The sequence below is a fragment of the Magnolia sinica genome, chromosome 7 (genome assembly GCF_029962835.1).
Source record: "Magnolia sinica isolate HGM2019 chromosome 7, MsV1, whole genome shotgun sequence".
Classification (NCBI taxonomy): Eukaryota; Viridiplantae; Streptophyta; class Magnoliopsida; order Magnoliales; family Magnoliaceae; genus Magnolia; species Magnolia sinica.
Window position 1 is genome coordinate 83022674 of NC_080579.1, and position 20822 is coordinate 83043495.

Sequence of the window (20822 nt, forward strand, 5' to 3'; positions counted from 1 at the left end):
TTTCCAGTAAATAACATGTGCAAGCCCTCTTACATATCCACACATAAGGCTCAAGGACCTGAGGAATGGTTTTCAAGCTATACATATGTGAACAAAGAATTTGGGCCCATACTTCCATTGCCGCTGCAGGGCCTAGCTATACACACCATTTCATTTGGGAATGGATGATGAGATAGGAATTCATGGACCATTACACACTGCCTATGTACAGATGTAGGCCACTAATCGCATGGGTTTCACAAGTGAGACTAAAAGTGAGCAACCAACTAACCTTATATCCAGGCCCAACTTTGTACACAGCCTTTTGGACAGCGCTGGTGAGTGATTTGGGTCATCCATCGGTGCTAGAGAGTGAGGCCCAAATTGCCCTGGCTCGTTTATCAAGGTATGTGATGCAGGGGAGGACATGATGACGTCGATCACCATCTTCCTCAAGGATAACTACTCTAAATCCACGGAGTTCTTTGGATTCCTCACAAAGTTTCCTCAAATCTATGAGAGATAAAAATAAATTCCAATAAATTTGAAAATAAATTAATTGATGATTAAAAAATAAAATTACAATCCTTTAAATAGTGAACTCAAACTTAGGAAGACGTTTTAGACTCAAAGTCCCTAAAAAATGTGACTTACCATAAATAGTGAACTTACTATTTATAAACAGTCATGATTCCTACTAGACTTAATGGTTTTCGGCCAAAAATAATGATCGTTCAATTTGGCCTAACCACGTTATTCTCCTAATTTTTCAAAGCCATTTTCATGTTGGCATTACTACTACAATTCAAAGGATCAAGCGTTATGATTGAATTAAAACTTACTATTTATAGTAAAATTGGAAATAAAATGGGCTTTTGACCATTGGTCTGATGGAATCTTGCAAATCTTGTGTGGGAAACCCAGTGTAAGTAGCTTTTCCTACCTTGAAATCATATGTGATACATCGACTCATTTCCATTTGCGAGATACGATTGTTTTAAGGTTCTGACGGTCCTAATCAATTCTACCACCGATTGGGCCTTCTCTGGTCCATCTTTGCCAAGAAAGTAACCCGCTTTATATCAGTCCCCTTCACTTCAAAAGAACTTGACCTCGAGTTCTTGTCCTACTTCGGTTCATGATACTTGGTCGGGTCTGCAACATTGAAAATATACTAATTATTCTAAGCACTTTTCATGTTGGGCGCAACTCCTAAAGCCCAATGGATGAAGAGTTATACTCAAACTAATACTCATTATAAATAGTAAAAACGAAAATAAAACGGGAATTCGATCATCAATCTGATGGTATTTCGCAAATTCTGCATGGGCAACCTGACATAGCAGGGTTGGGTGGCTAAAATAGCTCGTCCTACCCCAAAATCATATATGGTACGTCGAATGACTCATTCCGAATACACTCGATTTAAGGTCCTGACAATCCAGATCACTTCCGCTTGCGATCGAGCCTTTTCTAGTTCATCTTGGCCATGAAATTATCTGCAACCCGCTTTACATCATATTGTCGTTGATCTTTCGGAGGATTGGTACCAGTTCAATCTTCTTGTTCTTCAACTTATTATAAGTCTCAGTTGAAAATTTCTTACTGCGTAGATGTACCATTGCATGGTTGCCGATCTCGAACATCTTTTGTCGTCGATGCTTGCATGCTTGCTCCTTGTACTTGTCGTTTGAGGCATGAAACTTGGCTTGGACATTTGCATGAATGCTCATGATATTGTCTGTCATATGCTCTGTTGCATTGCTCATGCCCATGAACTTGGGAAAATGGACCAAGTCAAGTGTATAGCGGGGCACTCAAATCATAAATAATCTGGAACGGGAACTTTCTTGTTGAACGGTTCACCATGTTGTTGAATGAAAATTTCACTTGGGACATGGCCAAATCTCACTGCTTCAATTTGTCACCTAAAATACACTAAATGAGGTTTTCCAACATATGATTTACAACTTCAGTCAGCCTATAGTTCTATGGGTGCTGCTTGAATTCAACAATTGAAATTGGACAATAATAAGTGCCTTGGGAATGAGAGAATCAGCTTTTGCTCGATTGATTGTGGTGCCCACAATTTGCACCATCAGGGATGGCACGAATGTGATGAATGAACGGAGGAAACGATGATCATAAACTGATGATGATCGATTAATTTGAATGTGAATAGCAGTCCCTATTGTAGAGGTATGGTACATATATTGTAAGACTTGCATTTAAATGGTTGAGATTGAGATACATATATGCCAATGTACAGTGTGCCCATGTGTACAAGATGATTATATCATGGTTTTAAGACTTGGATGCGAACTTGGTGAGATTAATCCAGTTCAACTCCACTCGTGTAGCCTAAGAGCGACTAGGCTAGACTTGGCTATGTGGCTGGTCAGGCTGAGTCACGGAAGCACCTAATCCACGCTGAAAATTAAAGTAGAATTTGTTCTTTAGTGCAGTCATAGTTCACCATCTAAGTCCATCTTCCTATCTTGTTATGGGCTCTTCTTTCCTACACCTACACATCAACTTGAGCTCAAATGCATTTGCCTCATCCCAGGATCAGACGAAGGTTGGACCCAACTGTGGCTTGTAGGTTACATAGGGATATTTTCGTTAATAAAACAAACTAATATTCAATTTGTGATCATATCTATACTATATACAACATGACTCTTTTTTTTTTTTTAAATGATAATTTCATGATTTCATCAATATTGCTGTACAATCACTTGAGCAATTCGGGCTACCCCCAGCAGCAAAAACCTGAAGGGAGCCTATCATAATGACTAACAAAAACTGCAACCTATCTCCAAGACCCGACTTAGGATCTCATTGGGGATTTCCTGATGGAACCCAAGCCTATAACTCATACTCAATCTTCCTTTAGTCTTTATGTTTCCCTTAGTAGATGCTCTCTAATACCTATCTGGTTGCATATATTGCTTAGAACTACGGGCATAGAGAGATGCTGATGAGATTTACACCCAAACGACTTTTTAGCCGGTGAACTTTGTAAGCAGAATTTGTTATTAATGCTGACTGAATTATGTCTTCCCTTAACGATCTTTGATCTTTGAAGCTCATAGCAATTTTCATTTGTGTAATGCTCATGCCCTTGTTGGAAAACAATTCTCTGCACATTTCCCCGCACAGGGGTCATGAAATTCCCCTTGGATGGGAAGCAAATTTTACTTGTTTGTGATTCTTTTCCATGTGCTGGCTTCTTTACATGCCCAGCAAAGACTTGGTGATTTTGGTATCCTTGATTCAGTGGTTTATACAAGATTTCATATAGGTATTTAACAAATTTGAGTTGACTCGGCATGTTTTCAATTGTGCTTGGGTTAGGAAGCTATTAGATTCTTTATGAATTTCTTGTGGTTTTCTAACTAGGGATTGGGTGCAAGACTGGCTACTGGCTTGTATTCCGGCATCACATATGGCCTATAAGAAGCTCTGGGAGCTCATGATTGGATTAATCTCTAGTTTAATGGAATGCAGTAAACTTCTGTTAATTTATTTCCATTGACCCTAAATTTCGTGTTTATCAGGGTTTTAAATTGTTCCTAAAATTCTGTCATAAAATGTGACCATTGGCACTAGAACGGTTTAAAACCGTTCCTAAAATTCTGTATCTAAAATTTTAAACGGTACCCAAAATGGTTCTGGACCGTTCCTGATTTTTTGCGATGCCTCATTTAGGAACGGTTTAAAACCGTTCCTGAAGCATTTAAAACCGTTCCTAAGTGACGATTTTGGTGTGGTGCTACTTTTATTTAGAAAAATCGAACCCTGAACCAGAGGTGAAGTTTTGGAGCTCACTTCCCACACAACCATCCCGTCTGTCGGGCCGTTCCCTTCTCTCAAAAGGTACAACATGACTTGCTTTTAAATATTTTTAGTTTGCAAATTGTTTTCCTAAAACTTTGAATATGAAATATACATGAGAAACGATTTTAAATGAAGTTGTGAATATTTTATAACTAAAAAAATATGACTATTAAATGTTGCACTCTCCGGACCTTTAAACCCTATTAGGGTTTAGCCCTACATCTACTGCAACACATTGTGTTGAAATATTTTATAATTTGGAAATTGAAAAAGTCGATAAAATGACAATTGATAACAACCAGGCTGCAGCATGTATTAGATCGGATGTCCTTAAAGGATTATTTGCCCCCTTTTATTTATGATTACTAATAGACTACGTGGCAAACCTCTTCCAGAATATGTCAAGCCTAATAGGTTCTGCATGCAGCAATCACGAAGAAACCCCTGTGGGAACTCATTCAAGGTAGTTTATCCGACAGATTTGAGTTGGATATGCTGAGTTAACTCACTGAGTCGTATGCTGAGTTGACTTACTGAGTTATGTGCTGAACCACCAAGGAGATGTACTTAGAGCACGAGAGAAGAGGAGACATGTTTACTTTTACTGCTGTTGAAATAATCCTAGCAAGCCATGCTTATATTTGCACATGAGGTTGGGCGTTATGGCTCATGATGATTGTTTCTGACGGTTGGAAACTAACCATTTTTGGTTGTTTATGACTGTTGGAAAACTAGCTATTTATAACCGTTTTTTTACCGTTGCGTGCAGCCAGCGGCTGCATGTCATAACCGTTGCATGCTTGCTGTTTAATACAACAGTTTCTGCATGATTATAGCTGTTGTATATATGGAAAATGGTACAATGAGGTCGACCTAGACCTCATGGGAACTTCTCATGAGGTCGAGCTGTGTGGGCCCCACCACGATGTGTGTCAACATCTACCCCATCAGTCAGATGCACCATTCCATGGTGAGCCACGGCCTTAAAAAACAAGTCAATCCATGGTTTGGTTGGGCCACACCAAATACAACAATTGAGAGGGGTTATTCTCCCATTAAAACATTCATAATCATTTCTTGGGCCCACCAAGATATGGTTCACAAATCCAGACCATCCATTGCGTGTGTCCCACTTGGATGAGGGGTCAGACCAAGTTCCAGCCGCACCCAAAACTCAAGTGGACCCCATCAAGTGATTTTATATATTTTAGGCATGTCTTCACATGGGTTTAGATGGAATGGCCCACCCGAGTTCCGTATACAACGGATTTTTGGCATATCCCATGACCTAAAGGGGACCCATCAAATGCACGGTGTTGATGTTCAACACGCATCACGATGGGGCCCACACAGCTCGACCTCATGGGACCTCATAGTACCATTTCCCATATATATGATATAAAAAATGATATATACATACGCACACACACTTCCCATGAGGTCGAGTTATGTGGGCCCCACCATGATGCGTGTCGAACATCAACACCGTGCATTTTATGCGTCCCCTTTAAATTATAGGATAACCCAAAAATCAGCTATATACGGAACTCAAGTGGGCCATACCATCTAAAATTATGTAAAGACATGCCTAAAATATATAAAAGCACTTGGTGGGGCTACCTAAAATTTGGATGCATCCGAAACTTGGTATAACCCCTCATCTAAGTCGGAAACACATAATGGATGGGCTGGATTTGTGAACCACACTTCAGTGGGCCCAAAAAATGATTATGAATGTTTTAACGGGGGGGGGGGGGTTTAACCCCTCTCAACTTTTGTACGTGGTGTGGCCCACAAAAGTCATTGATTGACTTGATTTTTAAGCCCTAGGCCCACCATGAAATGATGCATTTGACTAGGGGGTAGATGTTTGACACGCATAATGGTGGGGTCCACACAGCCTGACCTCATGGGAAGTTCCCATGAGCTCCACCACATAGAACCATTTCCTATATATATATATAAAGGAAAATGGTCACCTGCACACCTTCCTACCTGAGCACTACACGTGTCATGGGCACAAAATCTGAATGGTCCACGTGATGTGGCACCCCTTGAAACTCTATGGGCCCAAATTTCATCATGATCTAAAACTCTAGTGGGCCATAACAAAGAGAAATGCAAATCAAGGGAGGAAATTGATTCCTTTTTCCATGGCCCACCATAGTTTTGTTTCGAGCTGTGTGGGTCCCACCATGATGTGTGTCGAACATCAACACTGTGCATTTGATAGGTCCCCTTTAAATTAAGGGATATCCCAAAAATCAGCCATATACGAAACTCAGGTGGGCCATACCATCTAAAATCATATGAAGACATGCCTAAAACATATAAAAGCTCTTGGTGGGGCCCACCTGAAATTTAAATGCGTCTGAAACTTGCTAACCCCTCATCCAAGTGGGACACACATAATGGATGGGATGGATTTGTGAACAACATCTCGGTGGGCCCAACAAATGATTATGAATGTTTTAATGGGAGGGTAACCCCTCTCGACTTTTGTATGTGGTGTGGCCCACACAAGTCATTGATTGACTTGATTTTTAAGCACGAGGCCCACCATGGAATGGTGCATCTGGCACCCACACAGCTCGACCTCATAGGAAGTTCCCATAAGGTCGAATGCATGGAACCATTTCCCACACACACACATGAATGCTGAGCTACACACCAATTTGCACGAGTTTTGAGAACTCCTCATACATGATGTGACTCCAAAATTTGAACGGTCGACGTGAAGCAGCACCTTATGAAACCCCCAAGCCCAATGTTTTACTTTGATCCAAAACTTTGGTGGGCCATAAAAAATGAAAACACTTTCCTCCCTTGCTTTTTATTTATCTTTGCTATGGCCCACTAGAATTTTGGTTCAGGTGAAAATTTGCCCCTTGGGGTTTCATGAGATTCTGCATCACATGGACCGTTCGGATTAGACACCCATGACACATGTGTAAAGGTGTGCACATGCATAGGTGCGCAAGAGAGCATGACTCTCTTTCTCCCTTTTCCATATATATATATATATATATATATATATATATATATATATATATATATATATATATATATATATGGAAAAGGTTCTATGCGGTCGAGTTCATGGGAACTTCATAATCATATTATATATGGAAAAGGTCCCATGAGGTCGAACTGTGTGGGCCCCATCGTGATGCATGTTGACCATCTACCAGTCAGTCAGGTGCACCATTCCATGGTGGGCCTTGTGACTTGTGTGGGCCACACCACATAAAAGTTGAGAAAGGTTACCCTCCATTAAAACATTCATAATCATTTGTTGGGCCCACTGAGATGTGGTTCACAAATCCAGCCCATTCATTATGTGTCTCACTTGGATGAGGGGTCAGACCAAGTTTTAGATATATCCAAATTTTAGGTGGGCCCCAACAAGGGTTTTAATATGTTTTAGGTGTGTCTTCACATGATTTTAGATGGTATGGCCCACAAGAGTTCCGTATATAGCTGATTTTTGGGATATCCCATAATTTAGAGGGGACCCATCAAATGCACAGTGTTGATGGTCGACACGCATCACGGTGGGGTCCACACAGCTCGACCTGATGGGAATTTCTCATGAGCTCGACCGCATAGAGCCTTTTTCCCATATATATATATATATATATATATATAGACACACACACACACACACATGGGAAAGGGTTCTATGTGGTCCACCTCATGGGAACTTCCCATGAGGTCGAGCTATGTGGGCCCACTGTGATGCATGTGGAACATCTACCCCATTAGTCAGATGCACCATTCCATGGTGGGCCTCGGGCTTAAAAATCAAGTCAATCCATGGCTTGTTTGGGCCATACCACATACAAAAGTTAAGAGGGGTTACCCTCCCATTAAAACATTAATAATCATTTGTTGGGCCTACCGAGATGTGGTTAATTCACAAATCCAGCCCACCCATTATATGTGTCCCACTTGGATGAGGGGTCAGACCAAGTTTCAGATGCATCCAAATTTCAGGTGGGCCCCACCAAGTGCTTTTATATGTTTTAGGCATATCTTCATATGATTTAAGATGGTATGGCCCACCTGAGTTCCTTATATGGCTGATTTTTCAGATATCCCATAATTTAAAGTGGACCCATCAAATGCATGGTGTTGATGTTCGACACGCATCACGGTGGGGCCCACACAGCTCGATCTCATGGGAAGTTCCTATGAGGTCGACCGCACAGAACCATTCCCATACATATATTGAAAAGAAAGAACTGATCAATAACCAACCAAACAATTTGCAATTTGCCTGTTGAATTTGGTATATACCTCTCCTTGGAGGTTACATGGTCAGCATCGAACAGATGCGTGCAGAGTACATGCGATGTGAAAGGATACGATACAAATGGCCCATTTAACAACACATCTTAATCAAGGTTTCGCTGGACCACGCGAACTGGTACCCCACGCTATCTCAACCACACATGTGTTAACCAAAATGTTATCAGAATCGTTAAGCTGGTTGGCCTAACCTCAAACTGCACCAATAGAACAATCCTTACCATTTGGCTGGCAGCCTCAACAGATCTCAGATTAAAAATCGATCAAACCGTTATATCATCCACTCAAATGGACCACCACCAGTCTACAGTGGGACCCGCAAGAAATATGGTCCCTAGTACCCAAAACCCAATACAGAAAAGAACATCTAAACTAATCTTTTCGTCTGATCAAAAACGCAAAAAATAATAATAATAATCAAACTAAATGCAGTTTCTCAAAATCCCAATTCAACCACCAAGAGAGAGAGAGAGAGAGAGAGAGAGAGAGAGAGAGAGAGAATAATGAGTGGTCACCCTTCGATCTCCCTCTGCAACTTGGACGGCAGAGATTTCATCATCATCATCTTAAATTCTTGGAAATCAACATACCCGTCTCCGTTGTGATCCACCATAGAAATCATTTTCTTGCATTCATCTATGCTGCTATTGTGACCGATGCTCTTCAAAATATTGCCCAATTCCTCTGGAGATATGAGCCCATTTCGGTCCACGTCATAAACCAAGAATGCCTGTCGCAAATCCTCCAAGACCGTCGTCCTATCAGTGCCACTGACATGCATATCGACAAACTCGTTGAAATCTATTAAACCATCTCCGTCCAAATCGGCCTCCCTGATCATCGACCTCAGTTCGTCATCAGATGTTGGGTGGCCCAATCTAGCCATGATCGAGCCAAGATCTGTTGACGATATCTTTCCATCGCCATTGGCATCGAACTCACGGAATACGTGGTGGAGCTCATGGAACTGGCTTCTTTCCAATCCCGGGTGGGTGGGGATCGGGTCCTTGGATGTTGGATCTTTGGTCATTTTTTTGGGGCTCTGAAAGGGAGACATTGGATCGGGTTTGGACTTTTTGAGCCATTTCGTGAAGAAAGATACAATATCCATGTCTTCGATTGTTGAGAGAGAGAGAGAGTTTTGTTTAGAGGCAATAAGAAGAGAGAGGTTTTGGACGAGAAAATACTGGAGAGAGAGAGAGAGTCCTCTTATGTATATACACCGAGCTCCCGTAGTCCCAGTGGGAACTGGATTGCGTACTGAGAAACTAAGCGTACTGAGTAAACTCTAGGGGGCCCACTGTCATTCATAAATTGTATCACCTCCGTCCATCCGTTTTATCATATAATTTTACTGCTTTAAACCAAAAATTAATCACATGCAAAGCTCAAGGGGACCACACTACCTGAAACAGTGTGAATTGAATTCTACCGCTGAAAAGTTCTTGGGGGCCATGGAAGTTTTAGATCAAGATGATATTTGTGTTTTCCCTGTCTATGTCTGTGTGATCTTATGAACAGTTTGGATGATGGGGGAGGAATGCACAAACGGTGTACATAACGATGACACTTGTCATTGGTCCACGTCATCTCCGACGACGTGACAAAACATGCCAATCTTCTCTCTCCCGAATAGGTTGCATCCTTCTCATAACCCAACTTTTGACGGAAGCAGATTGCGTACTGAGTAACACAGTACGCTTAGCGTACTCAGTAAAACTCTGTGGGTCCCACCATCATACATTTTATCCACTCCGTCCATCGAATTTATCAGATAATTTTATATTTTTATACACAAAATGAAGCATATCTAAAGCTCAAGTGGACGACACCACTTGAAGTATGAATTCATTGTTCACCGGTAAAAAGATCCTGAGGAACACAGAAGTTTTATATCAAGCTGATATTCATATTTTTACTTTATCCATCTCATTTTGATCTTATGAACAGATCGGATGACAGGTAAACATCACTGGAGCCTTAAAAAGGTTTCTACAGTGGAAATCAATATTTCCACTGTTTCCTGTGGTGTGGTCCACTTGAGCTTTTGATATGCTTCAATTTTGGGCTCAACTCTTAAAATCATCTGGAAAAACGGATGGACGGCATGGATAGAGTGTATGCATTCACAGTGGGCCCAACAGAGTTTACTCAGTAACATAAGAGCCTCCTGAGTAACTCAGTAGGCAATCCGATTTCACTTTTAACACGTGGAACTACTTTTGGCCCACCATGATTTATGTGTTAGATCTGTACCGTGCATGATCTGTACTGTTCATCAATTTTGAGAGACTGTTCTAGAGACTAAGGCCAAAAAGAGGTGCATCCAAAGCTCAAGTGGACCACATCACATAAAGCAATGAGGATTGAACGGTTACCGTTGAAACCTTCCCAGGGTCTTTTATGAGGTTTATTTGTCATTTAAACTTTTGATAAAGTCACACGTATGGGGATGAAAGGAAAACACAAATATCAGCTTGATTAAAGCTTTCAATTTCCATAGGCGACTATTTTCCACTGTTTCATGTAGTGTGGCTCACTTGATCTTGAGATCTGCATCTTATTTTTGTCTCATGCTCTTAAAATGGTATGGAAATATGGATGGACGTTGTGGATCTGATCCACACATCATTATGAGCCACAAAAATTCCACATGTTGACGCTCCCACTTTTCTTCTTCAAGGGAAATGTGGTGAAATTTATGTACTCCACTATAATTTATTTCTTACATTGAGACTATTTTTTCCTCTTTTTTTCAAGATCATCTTAACCCAAAAAAAGGTAGATCCAAGCTGAAGTAGACCAGACTATAAGAAACAATAAGAATTCACGCCACCGTTGTAAGCTTCTTGAGGTGGAGGCTCCGATTGAGTTGATATTTTTGTCTTGGCCTTCATCCAAGTATGTGTGACCTACAACTAATCTCCTGCTACCGTAAGGAGTTTTAATGCGAACCTTCATATAAGCAGTAGGATGAAGAAAACAGGTGGGGTTCTGACGCAGGGGAGGACGTGAGGTCGAGCACCGTCTTCCTCAAGAGGATAACTATTCCGAATCCACAGAACTTCTCTGGACTCCTCACAGAGACTTCTCGAATCCACGAGGAAAGAAAGCAAAAAATATAAATAAACTCTAATAAATTCGAAATTGAATGATGAATAATTAAAAATGAGTTCACAACCCTTTAAATAAGGGTACTAAGTAATGGGAAAGAAATTAGAATCAAATTACAACTCAAACTCCTAGAATCCGCGACTTACTATAAATAGTAAACTTACTATTTATAGACGGTCGTGATGTCTACTAGTGCGCAAGGTTTTCGGCCAAAAATAGTAAGTGTCCTATTTGGCTTCACCAAACTGTTTTCCTAATTATTCTAAGCTCTTTTCACGTTGGGCGCAACTCATAAAGCCCGACGGATGAAGAGTTATAATCAAACTAAAACTTACTATTTGTTGTAAAAACGAAATTAAAATAGGAAAATGACCATCGATCAAGGGGTTTTTCGCAATTCCGGGCTACGCTGCCCGGCGTAGCTGGGTTGGTTGACTAAAGTAGCTCGTTCTACCCCAAAATCATATATTTTACGTCAGATAACTCATTCCGGATTGCAAGATACGCTCAATCTAAGGTCCGATGGTCCGGATCACTTCTGTCGTTGACCGGGCCTTTTCTGATCCATCTTGGCCATGAAACTGTCCGCGACCCACTTTACATCAAGTTCAACTTCATTGAGAGAGGAAGAGTCTTCAAAAAAAAAAAAAAAAAACTCTCCTACACTCATGGACAGAAATTTGAAATTGCAAGAAAATTTCCGGTAAGATCCTTTTTGTGTGGGGCCTACTATGATGTTTGTGATAAATTCAACCCATTCATCCATTTTTCGAAATCATTTTAAGATATGTGACTAAGAATGAGGAGGTTCTAAAAATTAAATGGGCCACATGAGAGGATGCTGGATGCATGTTTTAAGCCAGACGATGCCACATTGGTGACAGTGTTACCAGTTTAAGCTCGATTGGGAGCTTTGGATATTGTTAGATGTGACGTGTTCATCTAACAAGGGATTTTCTCTTACATTTGTGCCATCCGTAATATACCTCATAAATTATATAGCCTTTGTAGCCCTAACTGACAACATTGTGCACAATAGTTTGGGCCCACCACCATAAAACAAGAGAAAATCGGGCAAAAACCTCCGAATTCACGGAAGCGGATTGGCTGGTGTACCACACACCCCCTGTATAGCTGATGTAGGTACATGTCACCCGAAGACGAGCACTAACACTCCTCGAGCTCCAGGTTGTATGAACGATTCAAAGGAGATCAAAGTTACATGGCCCCAGAGTGATGTATTTATTATATCTACACGGTTCATCTATTTTTAGAGTGCATTTTAGAGCATTATCCAAAAAATGAATTATGTTCAAAGATCATGTGGACCAAACCACAAATAGCAGCAGCGATCATGATTTTCACCATTGAATTCATAGGGCCCACCATAACGTTTATTTCCTATTCAATCTGATCATAAGGTTACAAAGACCTGAATAAAGAGGAAAATAAATAAATCATATTGATCCAAAACTTTTGTGACCCCAAAAATGATGTTTCGATGGTATATGTTCAATCTCCCATTGCTTTTTGCAGTATGGTCTCCTTGATGGTTAGAATTGTCTTATTTTTACTCTCAAGCCTTAAGACAAGCTTGAAAAATGGTTGGACGGTTTGGATATAACACATATTTCATGATAGGATGCACAAAACTTGTTGGCATCAATGCAGCAGCTATATAGCTAGTGTGAGGTACACCAGCTAATCCACTTCCCTGGATTCACGCAGTGGCTACAATATAGGAAGCGGATTATGCTTATAATACGGATCCTCTGTTTGTGTATTGTTGTAATTTAATTGGACTATATAATTAAGTAATTGCATTGGTGGTTGAGATGGACCAATCACTATTCAACAAACGAGGAAAAGAGCATGAAAGTCAAGACGCCGATTAGATACTGACAGGTTAAGTAGTGAGTCTGCTATTGAAGTGACGTCATCAAGTTCTGTGGGTCCTACTATGATGTATGTGTTGTATCCACACCGTCCATCCATTTTGACATATCATTTTATGGCATAAGCCAAAGAATGAGGTAGATAAAAAGCTGTAGTGGACCCACCACAGAAAATAGTGGGAAAGTGATTCCCACCTATGAAACTATCCTAAGGCCCACCATAATGTTTATTTGAAATATAACGTATTCAAAAGTTAGAAAATACAAGAAGGGAAAACACAAATATTAGCTTGATCTAAAACATCTGTGGCCTTTAGAAGTTTTTAATGGTAGGCCTCACTATCCCCACTGTTTTCTGTGCTGGGTCCACTGGAGATTTGGATTTAACTCATTCTTTAGATATTACCCTAAAATGATCTCTCCAAATGGATGAAAGGCGTGGATACAAAACATACATCATGGTGACCCCACGGAAATTGGTGACATCAATTCAGTATCTAAACTGCACCCGGAGAGTCAGGAAACGGATTGGCTACTCCCCCTGCCGGTGGCCATTGGCTGGTGGTTAGTGCTCTGTGGGCCCCACCATAATGTATGTGTTTCATCCATGTCATCCATCTATTTTTCTATATCATTTTATGGTATGATACCAAAAATGAGATATATCCCAATCTCAAGTGGACCACATTACAGAAAATAGTGTTGAATGAACGTCGACCATTAAAAAAATTTTAGGGGCCATAAAAGTTTCGGATCAAGCTGATATTTGTTTTTTTTTCCCCTTCATCTGGGTCTGTATGGCCTAATCAACATATTATATGTCAAATAAACAGTACAGTGGATCTTAGGAGCGTTTAAATGGTGGATATCCAATCACTATTGTTTTCCTGTGGTGTTTTCCACCCGAGGTTTATATCCCTCTCATTTTTGAGATGAAGCCCTAAAATGATCTGTAAAAATGGATGAACAGAATGGATGAAATACATACATCATGGTGGGTTCCACAAAGCACTGAACGCCAGCCACGGGGCTGGTGGCAGGGGAGTAGCTAATCTGTTTCTGGAGAGTCATACTTTCGGCAAACAGAAGATTCAGACTCCTACGCTTAGCGTACTGAGTAAACTTCGTGGGGTCCACCATTTTAGCCTCTCTATCCATTCATTTTACCAAATAATTTTAGGGATTAACATAAAAATCAAGCATATTAAATGTTCAAATTGACCACACCACTGGAAACAATTGAATTGAACATCTACCATTGAAAAATTCTTCGGAGCCACAGAAGTTTTGGATCAAGCTTATATTTGTGTTTTACCTTCATCCATGTTGTATAATCTTATGAACATGTTGGATGACAAATAAACATCACTACAGGGCCTATAAAGGGTATGATCCAATTGATCTGTTTATGTGCTTCAATTATGGGCTCAACACCTTAAATTTCAATGGTGGTCACTAAATTCCCACTGTTTCCTCTCATGTGGCCCATTTAATTTTGGGAATCACCTTATTCTTGGTTGCATATCGTAAAATGATTTGAAAAAAATGGATGAACAGGTTGGATTTATCACAAACATCATAGTACGGCGCCCCACACAAAAAGGCTTTCAAAAGGCTTTCGCGTGAAATTCTCTTGCAATTCCAAACTTCTGTACCTGAGCGTAGGAGAAAATCTTTCTTTAAGACTCTCATTCTCTCAATGAAGTTGAATCTCACCCGTTCTCCTCATCCTACAGCTTATATGAAGGCTCGTAGATAAACTACTTGTGGTATGGTGTGCAGGAGACCATTACTTTATATATATATATATATATATCTGCGTGTGAGAGAGAGAGAGACATAATAAGGCTAGATTATTATTATTTTTTTTAAAGAAAAAAAACTCACGGTTAACCCTAGAAAGGTTTCAACGGTAGTTTGTCCGATCTCACGTCTTCCCGTGGTGGTGTGGTCTACTTGAGCTTTGAATATACTTCATTTTTGGGTCTATAATCTAGAATTATCTGAAAAAAGTTATAGACCGTGTGGATCTAAATCAAAAATCACGGTGGTATCTAGAAAAATTCCACATGTTAAAAGTTGTGGTGCGTAGCACCCGGTGTATCATGGGAGATGGAGACCAATGAGAAACGACGGCGACATGCCTTCAACGGGAGCCGATTGCGTACTGAGTAAACTCTGTGTGGCCCACTGTCATTAATGCATTGTATCAACTCTGTCCATCCATTTTATCATATAATTTTAGGGCTACAGGTAAAAATTTAATCATATCCAAAGCTCAAGTGGACCACACCACCTGAAACAGCGTGAATTGAAGTGTACCCTTGAAAAGTTATTGGGGCCCACAGATTTTTTATATCAAGATGACTTTTTTTTTTAATTCCCTTCTTCCATGTTTGTGTGATCTATGAACAGTTTGGATGACAAATAAACATCACTGAGGGCCTTAGAAAGGTTTTAACGGTGGAAATCAATATTTCCATTGTTTCCTTTAGTATGTTCTAATTGAGATTTTTATATACTTGAATTTTGGGCTTAACAACTAAAATGATCTGCAAAAACGGATGGACAGCGTGGATAAACCACATGAATTCACAGTGGGCCCAACAGAGTTTACTCAGTACGATAAGAGCGTACCGAGTAACTCAGTACGCAATCCGATTTCGCCATCAACGCAGACTATCCCCGCTCTCCTTCATATTGGTGTTTTAACGGACTGGAATCGTCCACAACGCCTTTCTATGCAGCGCGTAATTTGAAAGCTACTTCGGGCCCACTGTGTCGTCCATGTGAAATCCAATCCTTCCATGAGGTGATAATCCTCATGCTCACCGTACAAGAAAAATGTCAACCGATGGGCCACACTAATGGGAGCAAAGAAAAATTGCACCTAAAATCTCTTTTAAGTTTAATCTTTCCTCACAAGTGAGTTTTGGATCAAGCTGGTATTTGTATCCCATTAATCCTAAGTTAGACATGTTAAAGATATCCTCCAGCAAGCTAATCCTGCTTTGTCTACCAATAATGTACCTATAATGTATATATACACCACTTTCTTATCAGAATTACACAATATATATATATATATATATATATAGAGAGAGAGAGAGAGAGAGAGAGAGAGAGAGAGAGAGAGAGAGAGAGAGAGAGAGAGAATATATATATATATATATATATATATATATATATATAAAATTCAAAATCATTTTTATTTAGTATTAGAGCTGTCTCTTGGTCTTAGTCCTTGATACAGTAGGGTTTTTTTTTTTTTTTGTTTTTTTGTTTTTTTAATGAATATGGATCTTCTGCTTTGCTACAAATAGGGATTTTGACTGGTGTACCATACATCACTGACCTAACTAGTGTGGGTATATGTCGTGCTACAAGTGCTACACTCCTCATAGCTTCAAGTTGTACGAACAATTCAAAGGAGATCAAAATTATATGGGCCCCACGATGATGTATTTATTATATCCATACTGTTCATACATTTGGTGAGATCATTTTAGAGCATGAGCCATATCCAAAGATCAAGTGGACTGCACCACATATAGCAGTGGGATATTGATTTTCACTGTTAAAACATTTGTAGGGCCATCATAACATTTATTCCCATCCAATCTGTTCATGCAGTCACATAGACCTCGATGAAGAGGAAAAACAAATATCATATGGATCTAAAACTTCTGTGACCCCTAAAATATTTTCAATGGTAGAAGTTCAATCCCCCACTACTTTTTATAGTGAGGTCCACTTGATCTTTGGATCTATCTTATTTTTCGGCTCAAGCCTTACAACGAACTTGCACAATAGTCAAATGGTTTGGATATAACCCATACCTCATGATGGGTCACGTGGATATAACACATACCTCATGATGATTTGGATACAACACTCTCAATCAAATTATAAAGGTTTTAGTTCCTTTGTGCCTTTATGAATATGAGTGCCACATTTGAAACTTTCATTACATGATCAAACTCAATGAATTTGCACCCAAGTACCTCGAGCGCTCCTAGATATACTAGACTCTTCCTCAAATCAGGAACGTGTCTCACATCGATCAAGATACGCTTCATGCCATCAAACATCTTGATATGCACTGATCCAACACTACCACTTTACAGGCATTATCATTGCTTGTAAATACCTGGCCACCATCGTACTGACCGTAACTAGTAAACCAACTCTAATTATGGGTCATGTGGTACGAAGAGCCCCCATATCCAAAATTCATTCTTCGTCGAAGTACCCAAATTTTGATGCGGTCAGGACATCATTACCATTCGCTTCCTCACTGGATTTCGTAGTATTGGCTTCCCTAGAAGAACTATCTGAGTTCTCCTTTCTCAACTTAGGATTCTAACAATCCTTCTTCATATGCCCGGTCATTCCACAATTCTATCACTTCAACTTGCCTTCGCACATGTCCTTTGATTTGGACATTGATCGTGAAGATCCACTATTCGCTCAAAATTTCTCCCCCTCATAACCAATGCATTTATAGAAGTGCCTATGCCACCACTTTTCTCTCTCATCGCCTTCGACTGAAGGGTTGAGATAGCAATCTCAACGCGAATGGTAATTCTACTAGTACACAACGAGTCCTTGAATAACCATTACCAAAAAATCGAGCAATGGCTATGGAGGTTGAAAGCTTTTAGCTACGGATTGAATTTGTAGCTATAGCCTAAGTGCTCTGTAGCGAAAGCGTACCTCCCCACCTAAAACTATATGGTGCTTAAGGGGATCCATGAGGTCCATTGGAATATATGTGTTTGATCTAAGCTGTCCAAAAATTCTGATATATAATTTTAGTGCATGAGCCCAAAAATTATGTAGATTAAATGTCTAAGTGGACCACACGATAATAAATAATATAAAATAAATTTTTACCGTTAATATGTTGTGTGGTCTCCTTACAAATTCGATCTAACTCATTTTTTTTATCAGTACTTAAAATAATAATTTAAAATTAATGGACGGAGTAGATATGTGAAATACATCACAGTGGGCCCCATGGTCCTAAAACCATAAAATGTCTAGAGAGCCATCCATCACGCACCCCTCCAAAACCCAAACCCCTCCAGAAATAAAAAGCCTCGTCCGCCATTTTCTCCCGCTCGCTGACGAACCCATCTCTCTCTCTCTCTCTCTCTCTCTCTCTCTCTCTCTCTCTCTCTCTCTCTCTCTCTCGCACTCAGTCTCTCTCTTTCCCTTGCCCTCTCTCGATCTCCCGATCTCCCTCACCCTCTCTCTCTGTCTCAAGGCTGCATTCCCCTCTCTATTTTCAAAAACCCATTTTGCTACAAGAAGGAGAAGAAGACGGAGCACATACGGTTAGTTTCTTTCTTTCTCCCTCATTATCTCTTTCTCAAATCTTTCAATCCTTCAATCCGCATTCCCCTCTCTCTGTTTCTGAAATCTAAGGGTCCGTTTGGGCGGTCCGTTTGGGCGGGATTGGATGTTATTGGAAGGGATTGGAAGTTAAATCCTGGGATTGGCCGGGCGTGCCAAACAGAGTCAGTGATCTGATCCCAATCCCTGAGACGTGTTTAGCTTGAGGGATTGGAAGGGATGGGAAGGTTTAATCCCCGTATTGGCCGGGCATGCCAAACAGACTGGATATATCAATCCAGGGATATAGCAATCCCATGTATCTGAAGATAATCCACTGACAACACCATCAATACCTAGAAATCCAGGCCATCCACCCTAATACCATTCAATCCCTTTCAATCCACCCTGCCAAATGGGCCTTAAAAATGCTTTGTGGGCTCCACCATAATATATGTATGCAAGCCATTCATTTTTTCCAGCTCATTTTAGGGCCAAATCTCAGGTGGACCACACCATAGGAAACTATGGTGATTGAACGCCCACCACTAGGGCCTGTTTGGCCGGGCTGATTGGATGGAATTAAATGGTATTATAGTGGATTGCACAGATTTCATGGTAATGATAGCTGCGTCAGTGGATTGGTGCAAGATCTATGGGATTGCTATATCCTGGGATTGCTATTTCCGATCTGTACACCCGACCAATCCCAGGATTAAACCTTCCAATCCTTTTTAATCCCTTGAACCAAACACGTCCCAAGAAATTTTGAAGGGATTAGGGTGGATTGGATGGGATTTAAAGGTAATGATGGTGATGTCAGTGGATTGTCTTAAGATCCATAGGATTGCTATATCCTGGGATCAGGGTTTGTCAGATTGTGACATCAATTTGAATTTCCATGTTTTTTTTTTCAATGTCTTTTATGTTACTGGCACAGGCATTTATATACATTGAAAAATATGATTGAAGTGCTAGACTAGCATGTGCATTTACACCATTTTTTAAATGTTGGTGACTCATCCACCACACATGTCATAAAACATGTTTATCCACTACATTGCATTTATCAGGAATCAAGCAGTGGTATGGAGCTACTGAGATGCATCTGACTTTATTGCACATTGCTACAATGGTTGGTCATAGTGTTTGCAAATATCAACTAACTTTCATTCAGCTATATATATATCTTAAAGGGAATTCCAGAAAATTTATTGGTTTGTCAGTTTGCGGGATCAATTTGAATGTCTTTTAATTTGGTGTAATGTCTGTTATGTTACTGGAACAAGCATTCATATACATTCAAAAATGTGATTGAAGGGCTAGATTAAGTCACTAAGATGTGCATTTCCACCATTTCTTAAATGGTGGTGTCTCATCCACCACACATGTACCATAACACATGTTAATTCACCTCACTGCATTTATCAAGTATTAAGTAGTGGCATGAAGCTACTAAGATGTGCATTTCCACCATTTCTTAAAAAGTTTGAAATATCCAATCTAAGATTTATTTATTTATTTATTTTGGGTTTCCACTAACCACAACGAGTCCCTCATATAAATGGTTTGGATCATTGAAACTTGAACCTGGATCCAACAGTCCTTTAAACTACACATGTAAGTTGAATGGGTACCATTAACAAGCGTCTTTAAGCCATACATTCTTTCCACATGAGGTCGCCAACTTAATTGGATTGAGCCATTCATCACTGGCCCTGTCACGCCCCGAACTCGGAAACCGGGCTCACAGAATTCCCGATCGCCGAATCCGGCGCTGACAGCCTCCGTAGAACCCCATTCTCGGATTCCGGCACCCATTCACCAGGTTCCAATCCTGAGATACTACAAGGAGGATTTATAATCATCAGTCTGATTCATAATGAGCATAACAAAAAGCATAACCCACGAACAATAACCACAAGAACACCACCACAGAATCCACTATGATCAAAAACTTTTAGTACAGTGCGACAGAAAGGGAAAATACAATGTAACAAAAGAAACAGGACTCCAGAAGCTCGGCTGCACGTTCCAACTACGGCGAGGCTATGGCTGCGACTGCGTCCTGGCATCACCTGCATGCATCAATCGTGCATAAACTTATAGAAAGCTTAGAAGGTGGTGTAAGTGTGTGCGCAATATAAGCGTGCCTAAAATGCAAGGTCAGAGTAATGCGGAATCATGGTGATGAGTACATGAATGTAATCAGCCGTACCAAGGCTAAGCGGCGCAAGATATGAATGCTATCGGCCATAACACGGCCATGCGATGCGAGATGCAACTCAAGCATGCCAAACCTCATCATATATCAGTACAGTTCTCATTCTGGATAATCACCGGGGT

General features: G+C 40.3%; 1 protein-coding gene across 1 annotated transcript; it reads right to left on the reverse strand.

Annotated features, from left to right (window-relative positions):
• Positions 1-8641: 8641 nt before the first annotated feature.
• Positions 8642-9241, reverse strand: LOC131250687 (probable calcium-binding protein CML25). The gene has a single exon (XM_058250969.1). The coding sequence runs from the start codon at positions 9239-9241 to the stop codon at positions 8642-8644; it is 600 nt and encodes a 199-aa protein (XP_058106952.1).
• Between the last annotated feature and the right edge of the window lie 11581 nt (positions 9242-20822).